Genomic DNA, 26,607 nt, shown 5'->3' with positions numbered 1-26,607 from the left:
TCTCTTTCTTTTTATTTCTTTCTTTCTCTTTTTTTTCTTTCTCTTTTTTTCTCTTTCTTTTTCTTTCTTTCTCTTTTTTTCTTTCTTTCCTTTCTTTCTTTCCCTTTCTTTCTCTTTCTTTCTTTCTTTCTCTTTCTTTCTTTCACTTTTTTCTTTCTTTCTTTCTTTCTTTCGCTGCACCTCCCACTCCAATTCTCATACCGACTCAACAGATTCACAGATGGTGCAATCTCTATTGCACTGCACACTGCCCTTTCCCACCTTTACAAAAGGAATACCTATGTGAGAATGGTGTTCATTGACTACAGCTCAGCGTTCACCATAGTGCTGCAATTGGATACTGGACTTTCTGACGGGCCGCCCAAGTGGTGAGGGTAGGCACCATATCCGCCTCGCTGAGCCTCAACATGGGAGCCCCTTAGTGGTGTGTTCTTAGCTCTCTCCTGTACCCACATGAATCACGCTTCAACATCTGACAGTACAACGGACAAATCTGGGTTTAGTGAATGCCTCAGAACGATACCTGCCGCTATGCATAGTGCTAACTGTAAAGTTTGGAGGCTGTTTTTCGTGGTTCGCGCTAGGCCCCTTAGTTTCTGTAAAGATAAATCTTCACGCTACAGCATACAAAAATATTCTAGACGATTCTGTGCTTCCAACTTTGTGGCAACAGTTTGGGGAAGGTCCTTTCCTGTTTCAGCATGACAATGCCCCTGTGCACAAAGTCGGTGTGGAAGAACTTGACTGGCCTGCACAGAGCCATGACCTCAATCACATCAAACACCTTTGGGATAAATTGGAACGCCGACTGCGAGCCAGGCCTAATCGCCCAACATCAGGGCCCGACCTCAGTAGTGCGCTTGTGGCGGAATGGAAGCAAGTCCCCCAGCAATGTTCCAACATCTAGTGGAAAGTGTTCCCAGAAGAGTAGAGTCTGTTATAGCAGCAAAGGAGGGACCAACTCCATATTAATGCCCATGATTTTGACATGAGACATTTGAGCAGGGGTCCATGTACTTTTGGTCATTGGGTGTATTTTATTTTTATTTATTTGTTAATGTTCTACTTTTTAACTGTATTGTTGAGAAAGGGGCTCTTAAGTAAGCATTTCATAGTAACGTGGTCTCTTGTTTTATTCGGCGTATGTGACAAATACAAATTGATTTTCATTTGAGACGCTTCCCACATCACACAGGTTGCTCTGCTCTCAGATTAATTACACTGGCCTCCAGGACAGGACAGGGCACCCTATTCTCTATATAGTGCTCTACTTTTGATCAGAGCATTATGGTGCACTACCCTTTTATACAGCAGTATAAATGGAATAGAGTGCCATTTACTACAGACAGGGGCTCTATACCCAGAGCGTTGTCATGTCAATCTCAGGCTGTAAAACAATTGGGGGGTCTGCTTGTGTTGGCATCTCACCAGAGTGGACACGGTTACCATGGCAGCCAGGCTTCTGGGGCAGGGCCTGCGGATGGAAGCTGGCAGGGGACAATACACAGGTGCCATGACATTCCAGGGACTTTTGTCACATGCCTTATTTTTTCCCCTTATAGCAGATGTTCTGTTTGTTCAGTCACGTACTGCTTTCAGCGGAGTAAGTAAGTGTCCGAATAAAAATCTGAATTAAAGTGTGCCATTATTTTCAATCTGTCATCTAATTAAAACAGAATTCTGAGAAGAAAACAGTGGTTTTGCTCGTGAGGAGGCATGCTGTCTGCTACAGGGTACTTTATGGTGTGTTGTGCCATGAACTTTGACATTCAGTTACATGAAGTTTTACCTGTGTAGTAAGTAACACACAACTCTAGTATTACAAAAGTGAAATTGGGACTGATCCTTAATCCACCTGGGTAATAACAAAAATCCCTTTAACTCCAAACAAATTGTTAACGTATGTCATAGAACGTGCCTTTACAATTGTTCTATTACAACTACTGTGTTTTTACACAGGTATAGAGCAATGTCATGTATAACTCCCCAGCTTTTTAGTTTTAATTTGATTTGATTTACCTCCCACGTCTGTCTCTCTCTTTCATTCAGACATCCAAGGATGCACATCAAAACTGGCCTTGTGGACGCCCACCTGTACTGCCTGAAGAAGTCTGTGGTCGACTTCCTCGCTGATAACAAGTGAGGCCTTTTCACATGTTTGACTTTGGTTGCGTCCTAAATTGGACGTGGCCTTTGTGTATGAACTTTTGCATGTCATTGCATGTCAAATCTTTGCATGTCATCACAAATGTGTTTTTATATTAAATGTACACTGAGTGTACAAAACAGTAGACATAGACTGACCAGGTGAATCCAGGTGAAAGCTATGATCCCTTATTGATGTCACTTGTTAAATCCACTTCAATTAGTGTAGGGGAGGAGAAAAGGCTTAATCGTTTTTTTAACCTAAGACAATTGAGATAGATTGTGTATGTGTGTCATTCATTGGGTTAATGAGCAAGACTAGATTCAAGTGCCTTTGAACGGGGTATGGTAGTAGGTGCCAGGCCCACCGGTTTGAATCAAGAACTGCAATGCTGCTAGGTTTTTCACGCTCAACAGTTTTCCGTGTGTATCAAGAATGGTCCACCACCCAATGGACATCCAGCCAATTTGACACAACTGTGAGAAGCATTGGAGTCAACATGGGCCAGCATCCCTGTGGAACGCTTTCAACACCTTGTAGAGTCAATGCCCCGACAAAGTGAGGCTGTTCTGAGGGCAAACGGGGGTGCAACTCATATTAGGAAGGTGGTTCCTAATGTTTTCTACACTGTGTATATCAAAAAATATAATAAAGGTACCAATAACCATCCACATAAATATGAATACAGTGTGTTGCTAGATACAGGTGAAATAACGAATGGCACCTTTCTTGCCAAGTTGCATGCGTGTTGAACTGGAGTTAATATATGAACAGACTGTGACTGTGGAAAGGCTTTGAGACTGGTATGTATTCTTGTTAGGTGTTAATTTGTTTTACAATGTGCCACTTGAGCAGTTTATTAGGCTTTTACCCCCCTTGAGCATTAGTGTCAGAGGTACACCTCAGTCACAACTGTGGTGATCATCTCACTTCCTCATACATCTTGTACTACTTCTTTTCAAGTGCAATCACTTTGGACCAATCAGAAAGTCTGTTTATTGCCCATTTTAAATGTTTGGGTTACCATATATAATAGTGCCACCACCATAGATTTACTTAAAGCTTATAACATATATATGTAATTTATAGGAGCTCTGTAGCCACCACCACCAGATCAAATGATCCATAATTGTAAAGATATACATACACCTGATCATTCAAATCCAGGCCAAGCAATTCAATGCATTGTTGGATTCCTCACTTAGTTGAAATGCATCTCACTTTGATAAATGTATGTCCTATTGATGCAGCCTATATTTCTAATGGTGTTACATGAATCTACTCACATTCTCCAGCCCATACATCCTAGGCAGGTGATTCTCTCCCCCCCACCCACCCACCACGCCCACCACCAGCAAGACCAAAAGCAGAAGCTCCACCCTTCTACTCCTCTACCCACCACCAGTCTAGGCCCCCAATCCCTTTATGCTTGTTAAACTGGTATTGTGAGGAGACCCAGCAGCTCCTTTAAGTGGTGTTGAAAATAAGCACAGGTGGCATTAATTGGAGAGTACATTGACTCACTAGCTCGATCCCTTTCCCTTCAAATATACATTTTCTACCGGGGATTTACATAAATATGCAGCAACGCAGCTGCTTGTTCCTGCTGCTTCCCATTGCTTTGACATATTTTAATTTAACCGTCTACCCCAGCCAAATCCTAACCCAGACGACGCTGGGCAAATTGTGCGCTGCCCTATGGGACTCTCAATCACGGCCTGTTGTGATACAGCCTGGAATCAAACCAGGGTCTGTAGTGACGCCTCTAGCACCTACAGCACTGAGATGCGCCACTCGGGAGCCCTATTTATTCACCAGTCCTCCTGATATGAATATAATTTCATCTAATCTGCCGTCCAGACTCAGGAGACCCCAATACCCCTAACCCTCTTTTTATTTTTCTATCTCATCAAAGTAGGTTGACTTTAAATTCAGCTCCCTTTTCTTTCACATTCTCCCCTTTTCCTCTTTCCCTCTCTCACTCTTCCTCTCCCCCTCTCTCACTCTCCCTCTTTCTCTCCCCCTCTCTTTCTCTCCCCCTCTCTTTCTCGCTCTTCTCTCTTTTGAAGCTGCTCTGCTGTGGAGCGCTCACGGAGAAAAATGGACAGAGTAACTGTTGTTTCTTTCTCAGCATTCAGATGGAAATTCTAATCTCCCTTCAAAGAAACTTAAAAAGAGAGTGAGGAGGAGAGATGGAGAGGGACATGGAGTGTATTGAAGAAGTGAGGAGGAGGAGAAATTAAAATTGCCTACAGGGCGTACTTGGATGTTTGAAACCTTGATTCAGCCTTATTTTTTTGACCTGTTAGGAAGCCTTTGAACGTGTACACCATGAAATGATCATGTTTGTTTCTCTGTTTTCTGGTTAGCATAAAACCCTCATGAGCAGAGTTGGGCATTCAGCTTGTGAGAGTGTTCATTACATGGACATTAACAATGTACACGCAAAGGAATTGTCCTCCTTCTCACGCCCCTCTCCCTACTTCTATCATTTGGATTGACCATGAGGAAATATCTCCCTCAACCTACGCTGACAATTATTGCTCATAGAAATAGAATGAGTAGAATGTGCCTCCCCATTCAGGTCAATTGCCATGGTCCGATTTCTATGCCCGCTCTACTAATTCTAATTCTATGTTATTACTCTTCAAATGATTTGCGGGTCAAAGGTTACACACATCATGAGGGTAAAATGCTTTTACTTTCAGTGAATGTACTATTTCAGCAATTCGGTAACTATTGTATTTTGTTTTGTTTTACTCTCAAAGATCAATCTCTTCGATTCGGGGAGAGTTAGTCCCCTATCTGGTCCGCAAACAGTTCTCCAAATCCACCAACTCTCCGAAGGTCATCGATGAAACTCATCAGAACCTAAAGAAAAACGATAGCAATGTAAACCAAGGTAATGAACATTCCAAATAGAGTATGCTTGAACATTTAAGACTTTCCATAGCTAGGTTGTAACTCACGTCATGTTCATGCGCACACACACACATTCACCTGTGTGTATCTGCTGAAATATGTGTGTGTAGAGATCCAGATCTCGTCCAGGGATGAGGAGCTGCTGCATCTAACCCAGGAGAGGTCCTGTTGGAATGACCACCGTGGGGACATGAGCGATGCCTACCACGGAGGACGCCTGCGCTGCTACGTGCACATCATGGACGAGGGAATATGTTACCGCGTCAACACGCTAGCGGCCTACATCGAAGCCAATCGCCTGGTGAGTGAGTGAAGTGACACTGTGTAGAAAATGTGACGCTCTAGTTTAATAGCAGGCTCTGTGACCAACAACGCCAGAGTTGTGGGTTTGATTCCCACGGGGGAACAGTGTGAAAAAAATATATATATATGAAAATGTACACACTCTGGATAAGAACGTCTGCTAGATGGCACAACAACAAAAATAAAGAAATGTTCATATATTTCAATAAGGATGATTCCTGAACATGACTGACAGTATTGCTTTATCCTCATCCATTTTCTCTCCTGTGTTCCAGGCCCCTAAGCTGTTTGACGAGCCTGCAGTCCATCCATCAGCAGTGGTCTCTGAGCGCTGTCTGGTGAGTAACTACTATGACCAACAGGGAACACACTAAGAGTAGCTAGATGGGTGGTTTTCTTAGACGTCTGGTACAATGTGGATTTTCTGACCGAGTCTGAGAGTGAGTCATTCGCAGGATTGAGAGTTTCTGGTGAGTGAGGGTGACATTAGAGTGAGTGTGCTTTGGTGAGTCATGGTATTCTTGTTAGTTGTCTATGCTGTAGGTGTCATAGAGGATTTATGAGTAAAGCTCAATTCAGATTGGGATCCGCGATAGTCCGGCTTCCCATTGTGATATATCCCGCTGGGGCACAGCCCGACCTTCGCACCTCCCCAAAATGTCCAATCAACGTGGATCCGCGTACGTGGCTCTTAATCATTTGAATGTGGCAATGGTTGGATTAAATGAGAATTAGAAAACTATGAAAGTATATTCTAGAACACTGCTGTACGGCCATGTACGCCTTTAACTGTAGCCAACCATAACTTGATATATCTGAAACAGTCTGAATAGCGGAGCATATATGAGCACATTCGATGCAGATTAGGGGAGACGGGGCTATACGCTGCTGAATATAGCCTACCCACATCGCAGTTAGAGCGGCCATTGCGCTGTTTCCTCCTTCCGCATGTTGTTGAAAGACCAAAGGGAGAGTAATATGAAGTTTGGGACACAAGTTATGCTTCTTCATAATCATAGATGAATTTAACGTGCACATTTTTCCCCAATAAACAAATTACTTGCCTGAACACTTTGTTTATTGTCACATGCCCAACAATTCAGTAATCAATATCAGTCACGAGGCAATGTTTAGGCATTTTAGTTTGTTTGTCATTTGGCAATCTGAAACCAACTGGACCAAATGAAAGAAATGCAATGTAAAAAATTGTTGAATTCTGATTCGAACTATAGCGCAGAACTACAATATGTGTGAAATCGCCCTTACAGATGTAGGATCTTAATTTGATCACTGTGTTGCAGGAGAACTTTCCTGGAAATGTTTAACTGCAGTGTATTTGAGGTTTAAAAAGGCTTCTGAAGTTTATAATTTCCAAGCCTGAAATTGCAGATTTGATTTTCCCTTACGAAAAATGTATCAACCCCTACAAAAAAAATGTCCATTAATTATAATCCACATAATAATTCACATTTCCTGTTGCTGCAGGATTATTCTCCTGCTGTAGCAAACTGGCTCAAATTAAGGTCCTACATTTGTAGGTTGCCTCTCCTTTATGTTCAAACTGCTGGAATTTGACTCACTAATATAGCAAAGTGTGTGAAGGGATCAGAGCGAAATGTAAATTCTGCCGTGGTCTTTTCTGCTTATTATCTTTTTACTGACAACGTTCTACCACGTCTGCCTATTGTCTGTTAGATTGGTGCAGACAGCATAATAGGAGCTTCCTGTCAGATATCAGACAAGACATCCATCAAGAGATCGACGATCGGAGTGTCCACCACTGTCAGGGAGAAGGTCAAAGTAACCAACTCCATCATCATGCATGGAGTCACCATCGAGGAGGGGTGAGTAGAGTCTAATGTTTACAGATTTGGACCATTTCTACCACTGAGCCCTTAGACCCAAGGACAGTCATTTTACCAGAATGTCACAGATGATACTTTGTGGTGGAGAGAAAGCAGTGGAAGAAACAATGATATTTCCATTTGATAAAGGCTGGGCAGTCAACTCCCTTCCCCAATTAAGCCTAGTATAGTGTTGAACCACATTAGGGGATCAAGTAGGTTTCAGAGGTCAGTGTAGAGGGAGAGAGAGGACCAAGGGGAACAAGTAGGTTTCAGAGGCCAGTGTAGAGGGGGAGAGAGGACCAAGGGGAACAAGTAGGTTTCAGAGGCCAGTGTAGAGGGGGAGAGAGGACCAAGGGGAACAAGTAGGTTTCAGAGGCCAGTGTAGAGGGGGAGAGAGGACCAGGGGGAACAAGTAGGTTTCAGAGGCCAGTGTAGAGGGAGAGAGAGGACCAGGGGGAACAAGTAGGTTTCAGAGGCCAGTGTAGAGGGAGAGAGAGGACAAAGGGGAACAGGGAGGGAGGGAGATGGCTGCAGCGTGAGGGGACTGACTGAGGCTTGTTTTATGTGATATGTGGGTAAAATGGAGAACTCTGTTGACAATGTCCATTGGTGTGCAGTGAACCAGAGCATGCTTACAATGTAATACAAAAACACATAGGTGATGAATATACATGGTTAAACATCTGGATTCTCAGCAACAACGTATTTCACTTCATCCATATAACTCACAAGTTGTTGCACAGTGAGTTGATAGACTTGTGAACATATTTGCACCAAAATCACACTTGTTTTCTACCTTGAAAGTTTCATTTTCAACTATTTATTGTGGGTGGATTGCTGACTCTGGAAAGTACATCTACTATGAATTGGGGGGTTTTCAGTCTAGCATTGGGAGACATTTTTAATTAAAGTATTTTCACTCGTGCTGGTCGGTTGAAAGGATGTCCGGGCTGGTGATTTAAAACTGCAAGCATGACATGAATCGCAGGAGAGCGACCACTGAGAAGTAGAAAAGGAGTCTGTTATTTTAAATTCACAGATCCTCAAATCCTGGGGAAGAGCTTTAACTGGCAGAGTTAGGCTTTAGCACAGTCCCTCTTAAAGACAGGGAGGCCAGAGCCAGTGTAGGTACCCTCATGTCCCAGTTAGTGCAGAAAAAGAAAGACATGGCAATTCTTTCACAACATAAAAAAAATGTAAGAGGGGATTAGTAAATCCCTGGCATGTTAAAGAAGGCACTTGCATTTTGGGCCCTTTGTTTGCATGTAGGAGGGCTTGTTTACAAAGCTAAGGATATTTGGGGGGTCGAGGGAGGCCGGCGGAAGAAGTGGGTGGTTAAGGTGGGGGGGGGGCTCACAGCAAGGAGGAGCATAGTGTCAGTAATTAGTGGTGTTTCAGTTGGGCTTCTTTGGTGGTCTCTCTGTTTAAAACTCCAATCCTTGTAATCTCCAATTGCCATCCACCCCCCAGCCGGGTTCCCTCCCTCCTCACCTCCCTCTCCCTCCAACCCTACCACCACCACCTGAATAGAATGCCCTCTGTGCAACAGCAGCCAATACAAACCTGCCTGTGTGAGTGGATGCAGGGCCTAGCGTGTCAGAGGCTCATGCATGTTGCGCCTCAGCCTGCCCCACAGAGCTCAATCTGTTGGTTCCCCCAGCTCTCCTAACTAACCCTAACCCAACACACTACCTCAGAGTCTTTCCAACTGCTGGTACTGAGATCTAGCATGCCTCTGCCTGCCACCCAGGGTCTGGAGTTTCACTGTGACAGTTACATATGGGAAGATGAGATTAAATCCTGAATTGAGGTTAATTGATTTCCTCTTTATATTGATGAAACTTAAACTGCACAATCAAAGGTATGAAGAAACCATTTGGAATTTTAATAATGAGTAAATTAACAGTAAATGAAGATTGGGCTGAGAATTTGAAAGATCATTGACTTCTTACCATAGAGAATTTCTACTCCACTCAAAGGAATGAGTATACTGCCAACCTAGACCCCAAACCAACCTACTGTCTGAAATCCATTGTTTAGACTGAGCTCAGTGCTAATAATGATTACAACATGGGGGTTTATTTCGACATGGGGATGTGCTCGGTCTCAGCTTTGATGAACTGTCTAATGTTTCATTACTGCATGTACTCAACAACACAAACCTGATGATATCGAATTACATGTTGTTGTTTTTTAAATTAAAAAAAAAATGTTTTTACCTTTTATTTCACTAAATAAGCCAGTTAAGAACAAATTCTTATTTACAATGACGGCCAAACCCGCACGACACTGCCATATGGGACTGCTAATCACGGCCGAATGTGATTCAGCCTGGATTTAGTTTTTTTCCGTCTTTTTTAGTATATATTTCAATCTCTTTTTTTCATTTTTAAATTAAACTTACCTTCCGGCAACCCGCTATTTTTAGAATCTATAGCTAGAACCTCCATCAGAAGCTAGCCATCAGATGCTAACCAGCTAAATAGCTACAAGCTATTTAGTCATTGTTAGGCACTGCTAGCGGCCTTTACCTTTAGCTCCGACACCAGAAGCTTTTTAGCCTGGATAATACCCGCCAGCCTGCACAGCACGATATCAACCCTGATCATACCAGACTGCTTTTCTCCACTACATCACCAGATTCCTGCCGTAAGCTCTGGACCATTACTTCAGATCATCGCAACTAGCGAGCTGCTACTGAGTGGCCCAGCCCTGAATTTAGCCTTGAGCTATGATCACTCGGCTACACAGATGATGCCTCCCGGACTCTTCACTAACACGACTAGAAGCCACTACATCACCGGATTCCTGCCGTAAGCTCTGGACCTTTGCATCACATCATCGCAGCTAGCTAGCTGCTACTGAATGACTATAGTGGCTAACGCCCTTGTCCCGAAGCTAGCACAAGTTAGCCTCAAGCCAGGAGCATCTCCCGGCTAGCAAACTTAACTACTTCAGCTACAATACCTATTTTGCCAATTGACCTGGACCCTTTGTCGAAACGGAGCCCCGCCGATCCATCACGACTGGTTTGCCGATGTAATTCCGCCCGTTGTGTCCTCAACCGGCCTTTGCCAGACGTCGGTGAAGATGCTTCTGCTAGCCCCGGCCTGCTATCTTTATGAACGCTGTGTCTCCCGCTTGCTAGCGCAGTAACGACTACCTAACGGCTTCCCTGTTTCATCTATTGCTGTTCACTGGACCCTATGATCACCTGGCTACATAGCTGATGCCTGCTGAGCTGTTTTCATTCATCACGGTACTCCATTTAGCTTATTTTGTTTATCTGTTGGCCTCAGCCTTGAACTCGGGCCCTGTGTGTAGTTAACTGACACTCTCTGCCCATTCATTGCCATTTTACCTGTTGTTTTGTCTTAGCTAATTAGCTGTTGTTGTCTTACCCGTTGTTGTCTTAGGTAGCTCTCCCAATCAACACCTGTGATTGCTTTATGCCTCTCTCTAATGTCAATGTGCCTTGTGTTACGCACGCCTCTATGAAGAGGGAACGCAACACCCTGCTACAACTAAACTCTCTGTGAAGCGAAAAAGGTATGGACTGTAGGTGCGAGTAAAAATGACAACAAGCAGAATGTGGTACCGTTTACAAGGACTTTATTCCTTTACACGGTAATATGGGGAAAAGGGGCTGGACGGAACCAAAGCAAAGAAAGTAAATCTCAAAGCCCCCCCCCCTCTCCTATCTTACCTGCCTACCCACTACTTACCTAATTTAGCACCACCTGGTGCCCTAACCAAAATACAGGGGGTGGTCCGCCCAGGTCTTACCTAGTGTGCCTAGACAGCGAATATGCTACGGGTATATGTATGCCCGCGGGCCTCTTGCCTAAGCACTCCCTAGGTGCCTTCCCCTTCCCCCCTGGGAACAAATGAAACAGAATATTAAACAATTTCACAAACAAACTAAGAAACAAAGGACATCAAATAAGCTCTGGGGAACGTAACACCTTGTATACTGTTGTTTAGGGTAGTTATCATTCTTTTATTTTACTGCGGAACCTCTAGCCCCACTCAACATGCCTCAGATATCTCTTTTATCCCACCTCCCACACATGCGGTGACCTCACCTAGCATAACTAGTGCCTCTAGAGGTGCAACCTCTCTCATCGTCACTCAATGCCTAGGTTTACCCGCACCCTACCATACCCCTGTCTGTATGCCCAGAAATCTGCTCCTTTTATTGTCTGTCCCCAACGCACTAGACAACCAGTTTTGATAGCCTTTAGCCGTACCCGCATCCTCCTCCTCTGTTCCTCGGGTGATGTAGAGGTTAACCCAGGCCCTGTTTGTCCCTAGGCGCTCTCATTTGTTGACTTCTGTAACCGTAAAAGCCTTAGTTTCATGCATGTTAACATCAGAAGCCTCCTCCCTAAGTTTGTTTTACTCACTGCTTTAGCACACTCCGCCAACCCTGATGTCCTTGCCGTGTCTGAATCCTGGCTTAGGAATGCCACCAATAATTCTGAGATTTCCATCCCCAACTACAACTTTTTCCGTCAAGATGGAACTGCCAAAGGGGGAGGAGTTGCAATCTACTGCAGAGAGAACCTGCAAAGTTTATTCTGCTAGGTGACCTAAACTGGGATATGCTTAACACCCCGGCCATCCTAATATCCAAATACTCTGCTGTTTTCAATCAGGATCTCAGCGATCACTGCCTCATTGCCTGCATCCGTTATGGGTCCGCGGTCAAACGACCACCCCTCATCACTATAAAAACGCTCCCTAAAACACTTATGCGAACAGGCCTTTCTAATCGACCTGGCCCGGGTCCTGGAAGGATATTGACCTCATCCCTTCAGTAGAGGCTGCCTGGTTGTTCTTTAAAAGGAATTTCCTCACCATCTTAAATAAGCATACCCCTTTCAAAAAATGTAGAACTAAGAACAGATATAGCCCTTGGTTCACTCCAGACCTGACTGCCCTTTGACCAGCACAAAAACATCCTGTGGCGTACTGCATTAGCATCGAATAGTCCCCGCGATATGCAACTGTTCAGTGAAGTCAGGAACCAATACACACAGTCAGTTAGGAAAGCAAAGACTAGCTTTTTCAAACAGAGATTTGCATCCTGCAGCTCTAGTTCCAAAAGGTTCTGGGCCACTGTAAAGTCCATGTAGAATAAGAGCACCTCCTCCCAGCTGCCCACTGCACTGAGGCTAGGAAACAAACTGTTTCTAGACCCAAACTGTAACAGACCTATATCCATCCTGCCCTGCCTTTCCAAAGTCTTCAAAAGCCAAGTTAAAAAATAGATCACTGACCATTTCAAATCACACCGTACCTTCTCCGCTGTGCAATCCGGTTTCCAAGCTGGTCACGGGTGCACCTCAGCCACGCTCAATGTACTAAACGATATCATAACTGCCATCGATAAAAGACAGTTCTGTGCAGCCATATTCATCGACCTGGCAAAGGCTTTCAACTCTGTCAATCACTGTATTCTTATTGGCAGACTCAACAGCCTTGGTTTCTCAAATGACTGCCTCACCTGGTTCACCAACTACTTCTCAGACAGAGTTCAGTGTGTCGAATCGGAGGGTCTGTTGTCCAGATCTCTGGCAGTCTCTATGGGGGTACCACAGGGTTCAATTCTCGGGCCGACTCTTTTCTCTGTATGTATCAATGATGTCGCTCTTGCTGCGGGTGATTCCTTTATCCACCTCTATGCAGACAAAACTATTCTGTATACATCTGGCCCTTCTTTGGACACTGTTAACAAACCTCCAAACAAGCTTTAATGCACAAACAACACTCCTTCCGTGGCCTCCAACTGCTCTTAAACGCTAGTAAAACTAAATGCATTTCAAACGATCGCTGCCCGCACCCGACAAGCATCACTACTCTGGACGGTTCTGGCTTAGAATATGTGGACAACTACAAATACCTAGGTGTCTGGCTAGACTGTAAACTCTCCTTCCAGACTCATGTTAAGCATCTCCAATCCAAAATTAAATCTAGAATCGGCTTCCTATTTCGCAACAAAGCCTCCTTCACTCACACTGCCAAACATACCCTCAAAAAACGGACCATCCTACCGATCCTTGACTTCGCCAACACTCTCCAACACTCAGACTGCATCCAGTTTGCTGAGTAATCACAGTGCCATCCGTTTTGTCATCAAAGCCCCATATACCACCCACCACTGCGACCTGTATGCTCTCGTCGGCTGGCCCTTGCTACATATTTGTCGCCAGACCCACTGGCTCCAGGTAATCTATAAGTCTTTGCTAGGTAAAGCTTCGCCTTATCTCAGCTCACTGGTCACCATAACAATACCCACTCGTAGCACGCGCTCCAACAGGTATATCTCACTGGTCATCCCCAAAGCCAACACTTCCTTTGGCCATCTTTCCTTCCAGTTCTCTGCTGCCGATGACTGGAACAAATTTCAATAATCGCTGAAGTTGGAGACTTATATCTCCCTTGATAACTATAAGCATCAGCTATCTGAGCATCTCACCGATCGCTACAGCTGTACACAGCCCATCTGTAAATAACCCATCCAACTACCTACCTCATCCCCATATTTTTTTTATTTACATTTTTTGCTCTTTTGCACATCATCACCTGCACATCTATCACTCCAGTGTTCATTTTCTAAATTGTCATTACTTTGCTACTATGGCCTATTTATTGCCTTACCTCTTTACTCCATTTGCACACACTGTATATAGATTTTTCTATCGTTATTGACTGTACTTTTGTTTATCCCACTTGTAACTGTGTTGTTTTTTTGTCGCACTGCTTTGCTTTATCTTGGCCAGGTCGCAGTTGTAATTGAGAACTTGTTCTCAACTGGCCTCTCTGGTGAAATAAAATATATAGAATAATTTGAACCAGGGACTGTAGTGACGCCTCTTGCACTGAGATGCAGTGCCATAGACCGCTGCGCCACTCGGGAGCCCTGACAATGGCATTGTTGTATTTTAAATGTTGGTGTATAATTTGCCCACACAAGGTAGAGGCTGGTGTTGTTCTTCAAAATGCATGCTCAGTCTTTCCTCTAGGTTTTCTTTTAGCAGCACTGGTAACTGTTGTGGGGGATTTGGGGCCGGGTTGTTCAGGTGTTTCTGGATCAATAGGGTCTTAGGTGGTGGGCGGTGTGGTAATGGCTGTGGTCAGCTTGTTTGTGCGGCTTAAATAGTTTCCTGCAGTTCGATACATTTTTCCATGGAGCTGAGAGGAAATTGTGCAGTGTGAACTAATTTCCTGCAATTCTATGCATTTTTCCATGGCTAATTCTATGTTCTTATGCTCAACCATTCTAACTAAACCAATGGTAAACCCAATCAGGCCCCCTGGGCATGTGCCCTGCCTGCCCCATCAGTAATCCAGCCATGACCAAAATATTAATTTAATCTAAATCATTTTCTATTTTCACACTGTCTAGCATTTTGTTTTACTTCTGAAAGATTATAATAAAAAAATATATGTCAATGATCTTTTCTGCATACTTTGTCTAGTTTTAGTCATTTTAAGTTTAGACTGAGTGTATTTTTCCATAAATAAAATAACTGGTGTGGCGGCAACAATGAATGAATACAGGGGAAACACTGACGCTAATCTAGTCTCTTTAGGAAAATAAAACAAGACAGCTGAAAACTCTGAGGGATCATGTTTCCTTTTAAGGGGGGTCAGAGGCAGGAAAGGACAAGGACCTCCCTCAGCTGGGCAATTAGCTGAAGACATGAAAGAGAAGTGTTCATTGTAAATATGTTCTTCTTCCACTCTGAAAAAAAACCTGGCCTGGCCCAGGCATGTCAAGTAAACATCAAACTGGGCAAATAAAGTTATACAGTTTTTATAGTGCCAAAGTGATCCCTGGAAAATGTGTGTGTGAGAGAGAGAGAGAGAGAGAGCCTGTGCAGTTTAAAGCAGCCACAGACAACGGGAGAATGTTACTGTTCATCCAGAAAACGGCCTCCTTGAAATTGGAGTAGATGTTTAAACAGTACATAAAACCAGGATTTTGACTGTGTTATTTCAGTGTCCACTGGCCAGAAATCAACTCTGCTGCGATGTCTTCACAGATACCCACAAGCTGCACAGTGTGATAACTAGTTCTTAAGGGGGACTGACAGTTGATGCTGCTCTGTGTTTGTTCTACAGGTGTAACATCCAGGGCAGTGTGATCTGCAGTAATGCTGTGATTGGCCGAGGTGCAGACATCAAATACTGCCTGGTGGGGAGTGCCCAGCGCATAGAGCCAGATGGTAAGCATACTACTGCCTCACCTCACCTTGCTATCACACACAGTCCCACTCCCCTCTACTCTAACTAGCAGCAGTAGATTCCGGTGCCCCAACATTTCCCAGGTTTTCCAGAAATCCTGTTTGGTAGATTCCCCAAATCAGGAGAGAATAAGTAGGAAATCCAGGAAACTTTCCACTGGGATTTCTGGAAAAAAAATGGGAGTTTGAGAAAGGTACCTGAATATGCGTCCCTCAACGGGCAGAAATGACACATGCTACAAGTCATGTAGTATTGTATCCAGGAGGAATGTTCCAAAAGTAGAAATTGTGATTATTGGGTGTGAACTTGTGTGGGTCAATGTTTATGTGACTGGGTGAATGTGTGTGTGGCGCGCGCCTGCGTGTGCCATGTGTTTTATTCTCCTTCTTAAAGCGCATTTAAACCTAACCCTATTTTTGGAATATTCTTAATCCCCTTGTCCATAGTCCTTGATCAAGCTGGGGGGTTGTGTGTGTGTTCCTGTGTGTTTGTATGTTTGTGTGTGTTTTGGGGATTGTGGGGGTGGGGGGAAGGGTGTCTGGTGGCTGTTGTATTCCGGGTGGTCCTGGCCTGGTCTCTAACCTCTCCATCAATGACACTGTCAGGGGCGCCCCTAAGATGTCCAAGGCCTGCTCAGCCTAATTGACTGAACAACAGGGTGTTGCTACACCATGGCCCCCTGCACCAAATACTGCAACATTTACCTCCCTCCCAACCGACCCCCTTCCACCCTGCCCATCCAACTTCCCAGCCCGTTATGGTTATCGGAGTGCGACTGGACCTGATTAGCCTGCCATAACCTGGAAAGCACTGGCTTATGGAACGGCTCCCAGAAATCCCAAATTACAAGCTAGATCCTTGTACTTCCCATACACTCAGCCCCCCAGCCCAGCATCCACCCCCATCCCCCTCCCTCGCCACCAACACCACCTAACTCCTATAAGCTTAAAGCACAGCACAGCAAGAGAGCACAATTCAAAGATAGCCCCTGAAAAAAGGCTAACAGAGCAGAGGTTAATATAACCTATCATTATAAAAGCATCACTTATAATAACTGCCATAAAGTCTCGAAATAGCCCGGAGGATGCCAACAACCGTTCTCTTTTAAGTTCTGAAGTCAAAAGCACTTTGACTCATCATATCAAAGTGCCAAGTTCCCCTTCAATTTGAATAGTTTAATCTTAATGATATAAAAAGTACTGTTCTTTTTTTCTTCTTACGTGATATGGATAATTAAGGCCAAATTAATGTTAAACCTGAACTTTGCCTTCGCCGTAAGGTTGGATAGTGCTTAGATACAGCCTTCTCTACTATAGTGACTGTCTCGGATTGATATACTAACACTTAGTTTTGAAGTAAAAGGTATTTATTTTCCCTTTCAATCTGGCTTCACAGGGTGGTCCTATTCATGGCTATCCATCAGACATACAGCTTTGACTTCTATCACCCCAAGCTATTGGCCCACTGTGTATACATACATATTACATGCATACTGTGAACAGTGGGTTCTCTTTTACAGAAATGATATCCATATGAAACAAAGAGCAGTTGCTTTATATATAAATCCCCTGAAGCAGTTGCTCCTCACAGGCTCAGTTTGCTTCTGAACACCATCCGTATCAGGTGGGTTGCCTCTCTCGTCAGAGGATAAATGAGGAGTATGACTGGTAAAAGCATTATGCCTCCACTCATAAAGCAGTTAGATGGAAGTGTCTGTGGAGAGAGAGAGACCACCCTGTCGGGCAGCTACAGACAGACAGAAGTCTTCTGACTGCACAAGCAGTCAGGTGGCGGTGGGACTCTGCAGGTGTTGCTGCTGCTTCATAAAGGACGAAGACTGTTCTCCATGCTTCAGGGAGACAGATATGCTCTTCTCTCCTCTTCCTCCTCCCCTCCTCTCCCTCACAAATACACTGCTCTCCTGGTGTTTTATGCTCTGTTTCTCTTTCCTCCTAACTCTGAATGTAAAAACAGAGCCTTTGTTCGGATTCCTTCACACTAAAATGTATTTTTATGGATCATGAATCACTTTCCCCGGTTTAGTTTGGATTAGCTTTTTTGCTCTGGATGGATAGCAGGCTCTCTTCAGGTTTGTCTCAATAGGCTGTTAGGCATCGCCCTTATGTGAGGGAAAGAATCATCTGCGTTCACCTTGTTTTTCTCCTGAAATCCTGATCCATCTGTTATTGAGAGGGAAAGTGTCAAAATCCTAGAAATGTGTATGATTTGGCACATTGTGAAAATATACAGTGCCTTGTAAAAGTATTCAGAACCCTTGGATTTATTCCCTTTACTGTGTTACAACGTGGGATTAAAATGGATTAAATTTGCTTTTTGTTTTGTTCAACAATCTACACAAAATACTCTGTCAAAGTGGAAGAAAAATCATATTATTTTCAAGAGAAATGAAATTACTAAAATGTTTGTTACAGAAGTATTCATTTCCCTGAGTCAATACATGTTAGAAACACCTTTGGCATCGATTTTAAAGCTGTGGATCTTCTTGGGTAATTCTATAAAAGCTTGGATTACACACCTGGATTGTGCAATATTTGCCCATTTATTCTTTTAACAATTCTTCAAGCTCTGTCAAGATGTTGGGGATCATGGCTAGACAGCAAGTCTTAACAGATTTTCAAGCAGGTTTAAGTCAAAACTGTAACTTGGCCACTCAGGAACATTCACTTTCTTCTTGGTAAGCAACTTGTGTAGATTTGGCCTTGTGTTAGGTTATTGGTCTGCTGAACGGTGAATTCCTCTCTTAGTCTCTGGAGTAAAGCAAACTGAAGCAGGTTTTCCTCTAGGATGTTGCATGTGCTTAGCTCCATCCCGTTTCTTTTTATCCTGAAAAAGTATTTGCCGATGTCAAGCATACCCATACCATGATGCAGCCACCACCATGCTTGAAAAGGAGGCATTTACTCAGTGCCGTGTTGGATTTTCACCAAACAAAAAGTGTTACGCAACCAGCGAAATGTATTCCTTTGCTGGTTGCATACAAGATACATATTTTTGTAAATTCTGTACATTTGTCTTCTTCTTTTCACTCTGTCATTTAGGTCATTAGCGTTGACTCACTACAATGTTGTTGATCCATTCTCAGTTTTCTCCCATCACAGCCATTGAAAAAGATAGCTGTTCTAAAAGCACCATTATAAACTGGGTGGTTCTAGCCCTGAATGTTGATTTGGCTGATAGCCATAGTATATGGTCTGATATACAATGGCTATGACAAAACATGTATTTTACTGCTCCAGTTACATTGGTAACCAGTTTATAATAGCAATAAGCTTCCTCAGGGGTTTGTGGTATATGGACAATCTCAACGTCAACAGTGAAGAGGTCGACACTGGGATGCTGTCCTTCTAGGCAGAGTTGCAAAGAAAAAAACATCTCAGACTGGCAAATAAAAAGAAAAGATTAAGATTGGCAAAAGAACACAGGCACTGGACAGAGGAACTCGAAGGCCAGCATCCCGGAGTTGCCTCTTCACTGTTGGCGTTGAGACTGGTGTTTTGCGGGTACTATTTAATGAAGCTGCCAGTTGAAGACTTGTGAGGCGTCTGTTTCTCAAACTAGAGACTAATGTACTTGTCCTCTTGCTCAGTTGTGCACTGTGGCTTCTCACTCCTTTTTCTATTCTGGTTAGAGCCAATTTGCGCTTTTCTGCGAAGGAAGTAGTACACAGCGTTGTAAGAGATCTTCAGTTTTTTGGCAATTTATTGCATGGAATAGCCTTCATTTCTCAGAACAAGAATAGACTGAGAAGTTTCAAAAGAAAGTCTTTGTTTCTGGCCTTTTTGAGCCTGTAATCAAACCCACAAATGCTGATGCTCCAGATACTCAACTAGTCTAAAGAAGGCCAGTTTTATTGCTTCTTTAATCAACACATTTTTCAGCTGTGCTAACATAATTGCAAAATGGTTTTCTAATGATCAATTAGCCTTTTAAAATTATCATTTTGGATTAGCTAACACAACGTGCCATTGGAACACAGGAGTGATGGTTGCTGATAATGGGCCTCTGTGCGCCTATGTAGATATTCCATCAAAAAATCTGCCGTTTCCAGCTACAATAGTCATTTACAACATTAACAATGTCTACACTGTATTTCTAATCAATTTGATGTTATTTTAATGGACAAAAGAATCTGCTTTTCTTTTTTTTTTTCTTTTTTTTACATTTCTAAGTGACCCCTAACTTTTGAACGGTAGTGTATATAAAAAAATCTTCCGCTTTGACAGAGTATTTTGTGTAGATTGTTGACAAAAGAAATTACAATTACATCCATTTTAATCCCACTTTGTAACACGAAATGTGAAGACATCCAAAATGTCTGAATACTTTTGCAATGCACTGCATACTTTTTGTCTGAGTTGAGCATGTTAACTGCCTTGTGACTTAATTTCTGCTTGAAAAGTACTTCAAAGACCAGAACTTGACTTCAGTGTATCGAACACTGTTGTTTTACAAACCCAATTAACCACTCGCTATAGGTCTAGGGATCTTCGGCCTGTTTAATTATACAGTCCATCTCAAATACTATGTTCCACAGAAGAACAAAGGTTCATAATCTTCTAACTCAAATGTCTAATTGTGAGAGGTTTCTTCTCACCTGTAGCTGAAAGGACTAACGAGGTGATCGTTGGAACTGACCAGCTGATGGAGATCTAGACAAGGGGGAAGACTGACCGATGGGAACAACGCCTTATTGACCGATCCAACAGACCAGAGCAGTGAGGCAAACTAACTGACCACCAGGCAGTTCCACACATCACCCCACCATCTCCATTGTCTTTTTTTACATTGTGTCCAAATAAAAGCAATTTTATTTATCCCAAGGATCAGTTTCAGTGGTGTTCTTTGTGTGAGTCTTGTCTGTTATTTCTGGGTGATTCTATAAAGCTTTAAGTGTTTGTTCGGTCCGTGTGTTGTCGTCTATAGATACATTTCTACACACGACTATACAGCCTGGTAGTCTGTGTCTATGCCGTGTGGTGCAGCAGAGGACCAGAGCAGCACATTGGGGGTTAAGTTTATTTGTACACAAAAATGGTGGGCTGGACCACCCAGTGAGATCTCATCAAGTAACACATAATCCCTCCCACGTTCACAAACTGATAGAAATTTAGGAGTTGGTCTCTTGACTTTTTTTCTTTGCTGTCAAAGATTTATTACATTCTTTCGCCAGCGCATTTCTTAAATTACAGGTCTGAAGTTCCTTAGTCACAAACGACGACAGATCTCCAGGAAGATGCTCCGTCTGTCGTGTGATTTACAGTGGCCTGCTTCATATTGTGTCCGTGACCAATAAAGTCATTTATCGTCATTGGCAGAGTAATTATGTTGTCTGTCTTTTCTCTTCTTTTGTTTTTGTCGTTAGTGATGCTAGAATAACTAAACTTTCAACTCACTTTTGCTTTTTTATTTTCTTTATACAGACAGTAGATTCAAGTCCCGATACCAAAGTTATTGTAAAAAAAATCTTCGAAGGACTCCTTTTTTGTGGCCATTTAAAGACTTGCATACACAGATAAATGGTAACAAATGAAAGATAATGTTATTTTCATTCTTCTTCCTGCTTCAACCCTTTCTGCAGCCTCTGACCTGAGAGCATCAAGTCCAATTTATGAGATCTGGCATGGGTTGTTTTTTAAAGCCAGGTTTGTATATTTATACAGCAGCCAACTCCCAAGTCCTTGTGGCTGTGTTAGTTAGGTTAGGAGTTAACCAGCTCTATGTTCAGTGTCAGTCCCCACCTCTCTGGTCTGAATGTGGCAGATGCTTGTGTTTTCCAGGGCTCGGGATCAGATGTCATCCAACAGATCATATATCAGCTCTCGTTTCTGGGTTAGTCTCCATAGGGCTATTTGTTACTATGATAAAACATGTCCCACCACCATGGACAGACTATAAAGGATGAAATTAATTAGAGTGGTCACTCAACAGTTTGGGAACTTTTTCAAAGTGATGAAAAGAAATTGAATGTTTAATGTCTTCTAGATATACCACTGCTATTTTTTATGATTGTTGATTTCCTCTGTCCACACCTCCGTACCTCTGTGTCAGCTCAGCTGCATGGCTAGCCGTGAACGTTGGCAGGCTCTAATCCAAATAAAGATACTAATGTTAACAGGCAGGCAGTGGTGTAATGTGCCTTTGGCAGTTGCAGGAAGTAGTGTAAGTGCACTGGTCCTTGTGAAGCCAATGGAGACGACATGTAGACAGTAATATAAATACTGTCCAGGAGCTGGTCCAAGAGTCTGTGTCCCAAATGGCACCATATTCCCCATTTTAGTAGTGCAGTAAATAAATCAAATCCGTATAGGGATTAGGGTGCCATTTGGGACTCACACCAGGCGAGAGAGCTGGTTGACATCAGTTCTTGTGGAGGAGTACCCTGCCCTGGCTTCCAGGCCAAATGAGTGCTGGTCAAACTGACCAAATGACATCTAGGGGGAAAGGGAAGAGAAGCTCTGCTCCAAGGGAGGAGTGTGTGTGTGGAGTTTGGGACTTTTGGGGTGGGTGGTTTTGGGGCTGGAGGGCTGAGCCTGTTGGAGGGTGAGAGACTGGCTAGGCCACCCAAGTGGCAAAACCCAGCATGTCTGTTGCTGACCTCTACACATTAACAGAACACTTCCTCAATTTGTCTTCTCTGTTCTTGAGGCACAAACTAATTTCCTCCCTTTTTTGCAGCCCTACCTTTTGAGACACTGCTGCGTCCCCCATGCCTCCGTTCAACCCTCACGCCCACCTCAACGCACAGAAGCACACACACACAGTGTCTTTTTAAGCAGCTCAACAGAAATAACACTTGCTTATGCTACTTTAACAAAGGGTGCGTGGGGGGGATCCATGTATAGTATAATAACCTATAGGAACGTGAGGCACACCAACTCCGATATATCTCAGTAGTAAACCACCATGGCTTTCAGCTAGCTAAACAAGCTGTGCAGCAGGTTAGATGTATGATAAATGATCTGCACCACAGTCAGCAGACCAGACAAAGCCATGTTGGGCCATGTGCACAGGTTTTGTCACCAGTTAATGTATTTAATTGAGTCTGTCAGACAGTCTGGCAACCGGCTATTTTTATTTAGTGTTGCCAGATTAAATGCATTCCCCTGTGTGATATGTTTTCTTTTATGGACGCAAAGCTCTTCTGGGTGATTGAACTGTTCCTGTCAGATGATATATGATACATACTCTTTGCTTATGTGTCCCAGTTTGTAGTTTTTAACTTGCAAAGACCAGAGCAGTGCATAATTTCATATTACTTTTCAATGGATCATGATGCAATGATGTCAGAGCCCTGACTACACATGTCAATGCATTTTATTTGTAGTCTGTTCTCCTCGCTTTCTCTCAATTCAACCCCAACCCACCTCACAATATAGGTGCATAATAGGTAGATAAATAAATGATAAGTTGATGAGAGACCCTTAAACAAAGTTTGATTCTGCTATCGTTGCCACCTGCCAAAGTCTGACAATACCTCTTTAAGGGAACCAAACCATTCATTACATGACAAAGGGGGAAAGAAATACATTATCATAATGAATCGTATCTCTGGCTGTGTGGCAGGTCTCATCTTTTAAAGACATCCCTTCAATGCTTACATGTACACGTCATTCTGCTACAATGCACCTTTTGGCTTACCAATACTTAAGAAAGCCCTTCGTAAACATTCATTAAACATGCGCTCAATGAATATTGGTTTGGTTCGCTGTGTCTTTTTGGTGCTTCAAACACCAGCAGTGAAAAGATGACTTAAGAGTAAATGATAGAAGTTAACAGTACCTAAGAATAGAGGATGACTTAAGAGTAAATAGGTCCCTCCATGGATTGTACACATATTTGTGCTGCGTGCTTATTACTGTGTAAATATACTACTGTTATTACTTGTAATACTGTTGCACTGTTATCATTACGGTTTGGCACTTGTTGATTCAAATACATGATTGTGATATGTTTTGGTTATTGATTTATTCAAACCTGAAATCCATTTAGTTAATAGTGATTGTAATCGATTGTAATGGGTTCTGTTTGGACAAATATTGTTTAAAAGTGGACAAATGTGGGTTGAAGGTGGAATTAGTGCACTCTTTATGGAATTTATCTGTTGCAATAACGTAAAATAAATTGAACTTAAATCAGTGGTATTCAAAGTCGGGGTCGCGACCCCTAGTGGGTTTGGGGGGGAACTGCAGTGGGGTCACCAATTATTTTTGGAACAAATCAAGAGTACTGATTATTGTATGGGACTATATTCCATGTTTTTGGGAAAGTTAATTAGAAAATTAAATTTTATTGAGTAAATGTATTTATTGGTTTCTTTTCATTTTGATAAGAGATGAAAATGCAATTAATTGAAGGATATTTGTTCATGTAAAAGTCTAAATGTACTGATTTTAAGGTGTCATTGGATTTGGGGTGGGTGGAGTGAGAAATTCTTTGGGGAAAAATCGGGTCCCCAGAAATGTTGGCAGAAAAATGTGGTCCCTGCTGAAAAAGAATACCTTATACCATGTTGAACATTGTAATTGTTCTAGTTACCAGAATGCTGTATTCACACATCATAGCAATGAAGTTATATGTAGCCTATCAGCCATATGAAGTTACAAGTAGTTGCACGGTTGTTAAGAAAATGGAAATTAATGTATCTACAAAACTAAAGTTACTTATTTTGTTGACTTTCATATGATGTACAAAAATTGCCGATATGCCACGTTATGGGTTGGTTTCCTGGACACATATTAAAGGCATGGACACCAGTAGAGTTTGCCAGCTGAGAGTACTTAGCACCTCTGAACAGAGTGCCGCTCCAGACTTAATTTTCTGGCATAATTTGCCAACCGAGTGAAAACTGGCCGAAAATGTCAGCAGTCAGATGCCTACCGGCGGGTGGTCCCTTAAACACACCGGGCCGAACAAAAGGCGAAAGAATTGCAGATGAACGGCAGATCAACATTCGCTGCGGCGTGTGCAGTCCCTAAGACTAGTCCTGGACTAAAAACCTATTTCAAGGGAGAATACCCATTGAACATGCTTTTTAGTCCAGGAATATGCTTAATCTGTGTCCAGAAGACCAGCCTTTTTAGTCCAGGAATATGCTTAATCTGTGTCCAAAAGACCAGTCTTTTTAGTCCAGGAATATGCTTAATCTGTGTCCAGAAGACCAGCCTTTTTAGTCCAGGAATATGCTTAATCTGTGTCCAGAAGACCAGCCTTTTTAGTCCAGGAATATGCTTAATCTGTGTCAAGAAAACCAGCCTTTTTAGCGTTTAAAACTTTAACTTCTCTGCATGTACTATTTCACAAATAACAACTAAACCCCCAAGAAACTCCATTTTATCCCACTTTCTAGGTGCTAATGTAAACTGCAAAGGATTTGGCCCCGTCAGTTCATGTGAACTCTAACCTAGTAGAATGTGTGCCCGTCTCCACTGGTCCATATGAGAAAGAAATGCAAGCACGCCTAGGTTTACGATAACTAATCACGCGGTCAACTGCAGCACAGATCGTGTGATGCTTGAGTGCGAGAGTGGTTCCGTACTTTGCAATTGCACATACAGAACCGGGGCTAGGCAGGCAGGCCAGGGCCCGAGAGGGAGTGGTTTATGTTGGGGAGGCTGTGTGATGGCAGATATCTGGACAGCGCATGGTCATCTCTGGGGTTTATTTATTCAGGGCCTCTAGACCTCGGACCAGACCTCCCTCAGTTTGTTAGGCTTCAAGGGGCCCCCTACCACACAGGGCAATTCCTCACATTCCATATTAGCTCCAATTTCCAGTTGCCTTTTCCCCTCATCCAATTGAACAAATTGAGTAACTAGCTGATCTCTAGTACCACCCCTGTATGCCACCATGATATGAATATCCTTTCCCACTCATCTCTGTCCACGCTCACATACAGTATGTAGGCTAGACCTGGAGTCTGAGGTTTGCATTGAATTAAATCAAGAATCCCCTACAGTATGTAACATTGTATGTATACTGATATAGTTGCAATTATACATGTATGCTTGTCAAGTATCACACTTCTTTTTGTTTTAAGTCAGTCTAAATCAAATTCAGTCCAATGGTCATCTTGAAGGCCTGGGTTGAAAGCTACATGTTATCCACCAACTGAAATGTTTTTTATAAATTGGCCAAAGGATGCGTAGACTAAAAGAGAGTATGTCTCAGTCATGTAGGTGTGTGCTAATCTATTTAAATGTGAAGTCATTCTCTTCACAGTTTTTGAACAATGTACAAGATGAAAGGATTATAGAGCTGGGAGGAAATAACCTTAATGGTTCCATAAAGTGGCAACTATTGCTGTTGTTACACATCCAAAGTGCAAATAGCAAGTTTATTTAACTTATCAGCAGTTTGTTGTCCCATCTTGATTGTTACGTATGCCAACCATAATCATTTGTTGTCATTTAACTTTCTGTAATAAAGACAAGCGCATGGGTTTTTTTTCACTCCTGACTCCATTTATTTATTCAATAGAGCACAAATAATCTATACTTTATATTGCTTTTGTGCAGGCCTACACCATCCTGGTGTATACATGTCTTACATTCACTCTATAATAAACTATATTGCCTTCAGACTCAGGTAAACAAAGTCAGAATGAAGTACTTGACAGTAGGCTGTGACAGAGAGGAAACAAATAACTACCTGGCAATAGTAGGAGGGTCCTGCTCAAACCCCATTAGAAGTGAAATGCCCTACACCGGGGCAAGTAGAACCTGCAGCTGTCAATGTTGAAGACCAACACCACACACACTCATCACAGCTGTTTGGTAAACTGCACAGCACAGTGGAATTAAACATGTCAGTACAGCAATTAGGTGTAAATAGACACAACCCCTGCACACATAATACAGTACCAAACAGAGTATATCTTGTTTAATGAAATAGTGAGATTGATATGGGCCAAAGTCAAGCAAAGGAGTTCACTTTGAAGCTGTGAACCATAGTCTGAGAGTTAGAATTGGTTTAAACCTATTTTAAAAGTAACATTGAATGTTTTACAGTAAACACTTGGTTTACTTTATAGAGTTGAAAACTCTCATGCCAATAAATAAGGCTAGTTTAGTACACAATTTAGACTATTCAGTCCCTTGTATTTATGTGTGAGAAACT

At 42.7% G+C, this 26,607-nt stretch overlaps 1 protein-coding gene across 1 annotated transcript in view; it reads left to right on the top strand.

The window, feature by feature from the left end:
• The window catches only part of eif2b3 (eukaryotic translation initiation factor 2B, subunit 3 gamma), a 48,726-nt gene extending 28,413 nt beyond the window's left edge, over window positions 1–20,313 (top strand). Inside the window, exons 6-12 of the mRNA XM_029623716.2 lie at window positions 2,050–2,139; window positions 4,915–5,048; window positions 5,179–5,369; window positions 5,647–5,709; window positions 7,067–7,215; window positions 15,349–15,452; window positions 20,093–20,313. Coding sequence (XP_029479576.1) covers window positions 2,050–2,139; window positions 4,915–5,048; window positions 5,179–5,369; window positions 5,647–5,709; window positions 7,067–7,215; window positions 15,349–15,452; window positions 20,093–20,145 — 784 coding nt within the window. The 3' untranslated portion in view covers window positions 20,146–20,313. The remainder of the gene's footprint in view (window positions 1–2,049; window positions 2,140–4,914; window positions 5,049–5,178; window positions 5,370–5,646; window positions 5,710–7,066; window positions 7,216–15,348; window positions 15,453–20,092) is intronic.
• The last annotated feature ends 6,294 nt before the right edge of the window (window positions 20,314–26,607 follow it).

The sequence above is a fragment of the Oncorhynchus nerka genome, linkage group LG20 (assembly GCF_034236695.1).
Source record: "Oncorhynchus nerka isolate Pitt River linkage group LG20, Oner_Uvic_2.0, whole genome shotgun sequence".
In the NCBI taxonomy this organism is placed as follows: domain Eukaryota; kingdom Metazoa; phylum Chordata; class Actinopteri; order Salmoniformes; family Salmonidae; genus Oncorhynchus; species Oncorhynchus nerka.
The sequence above is the reverse complement of the archived record's forward strand: the minus strand, read 5'-3'. Positions and strand labels throughout refer to the sequence as shown.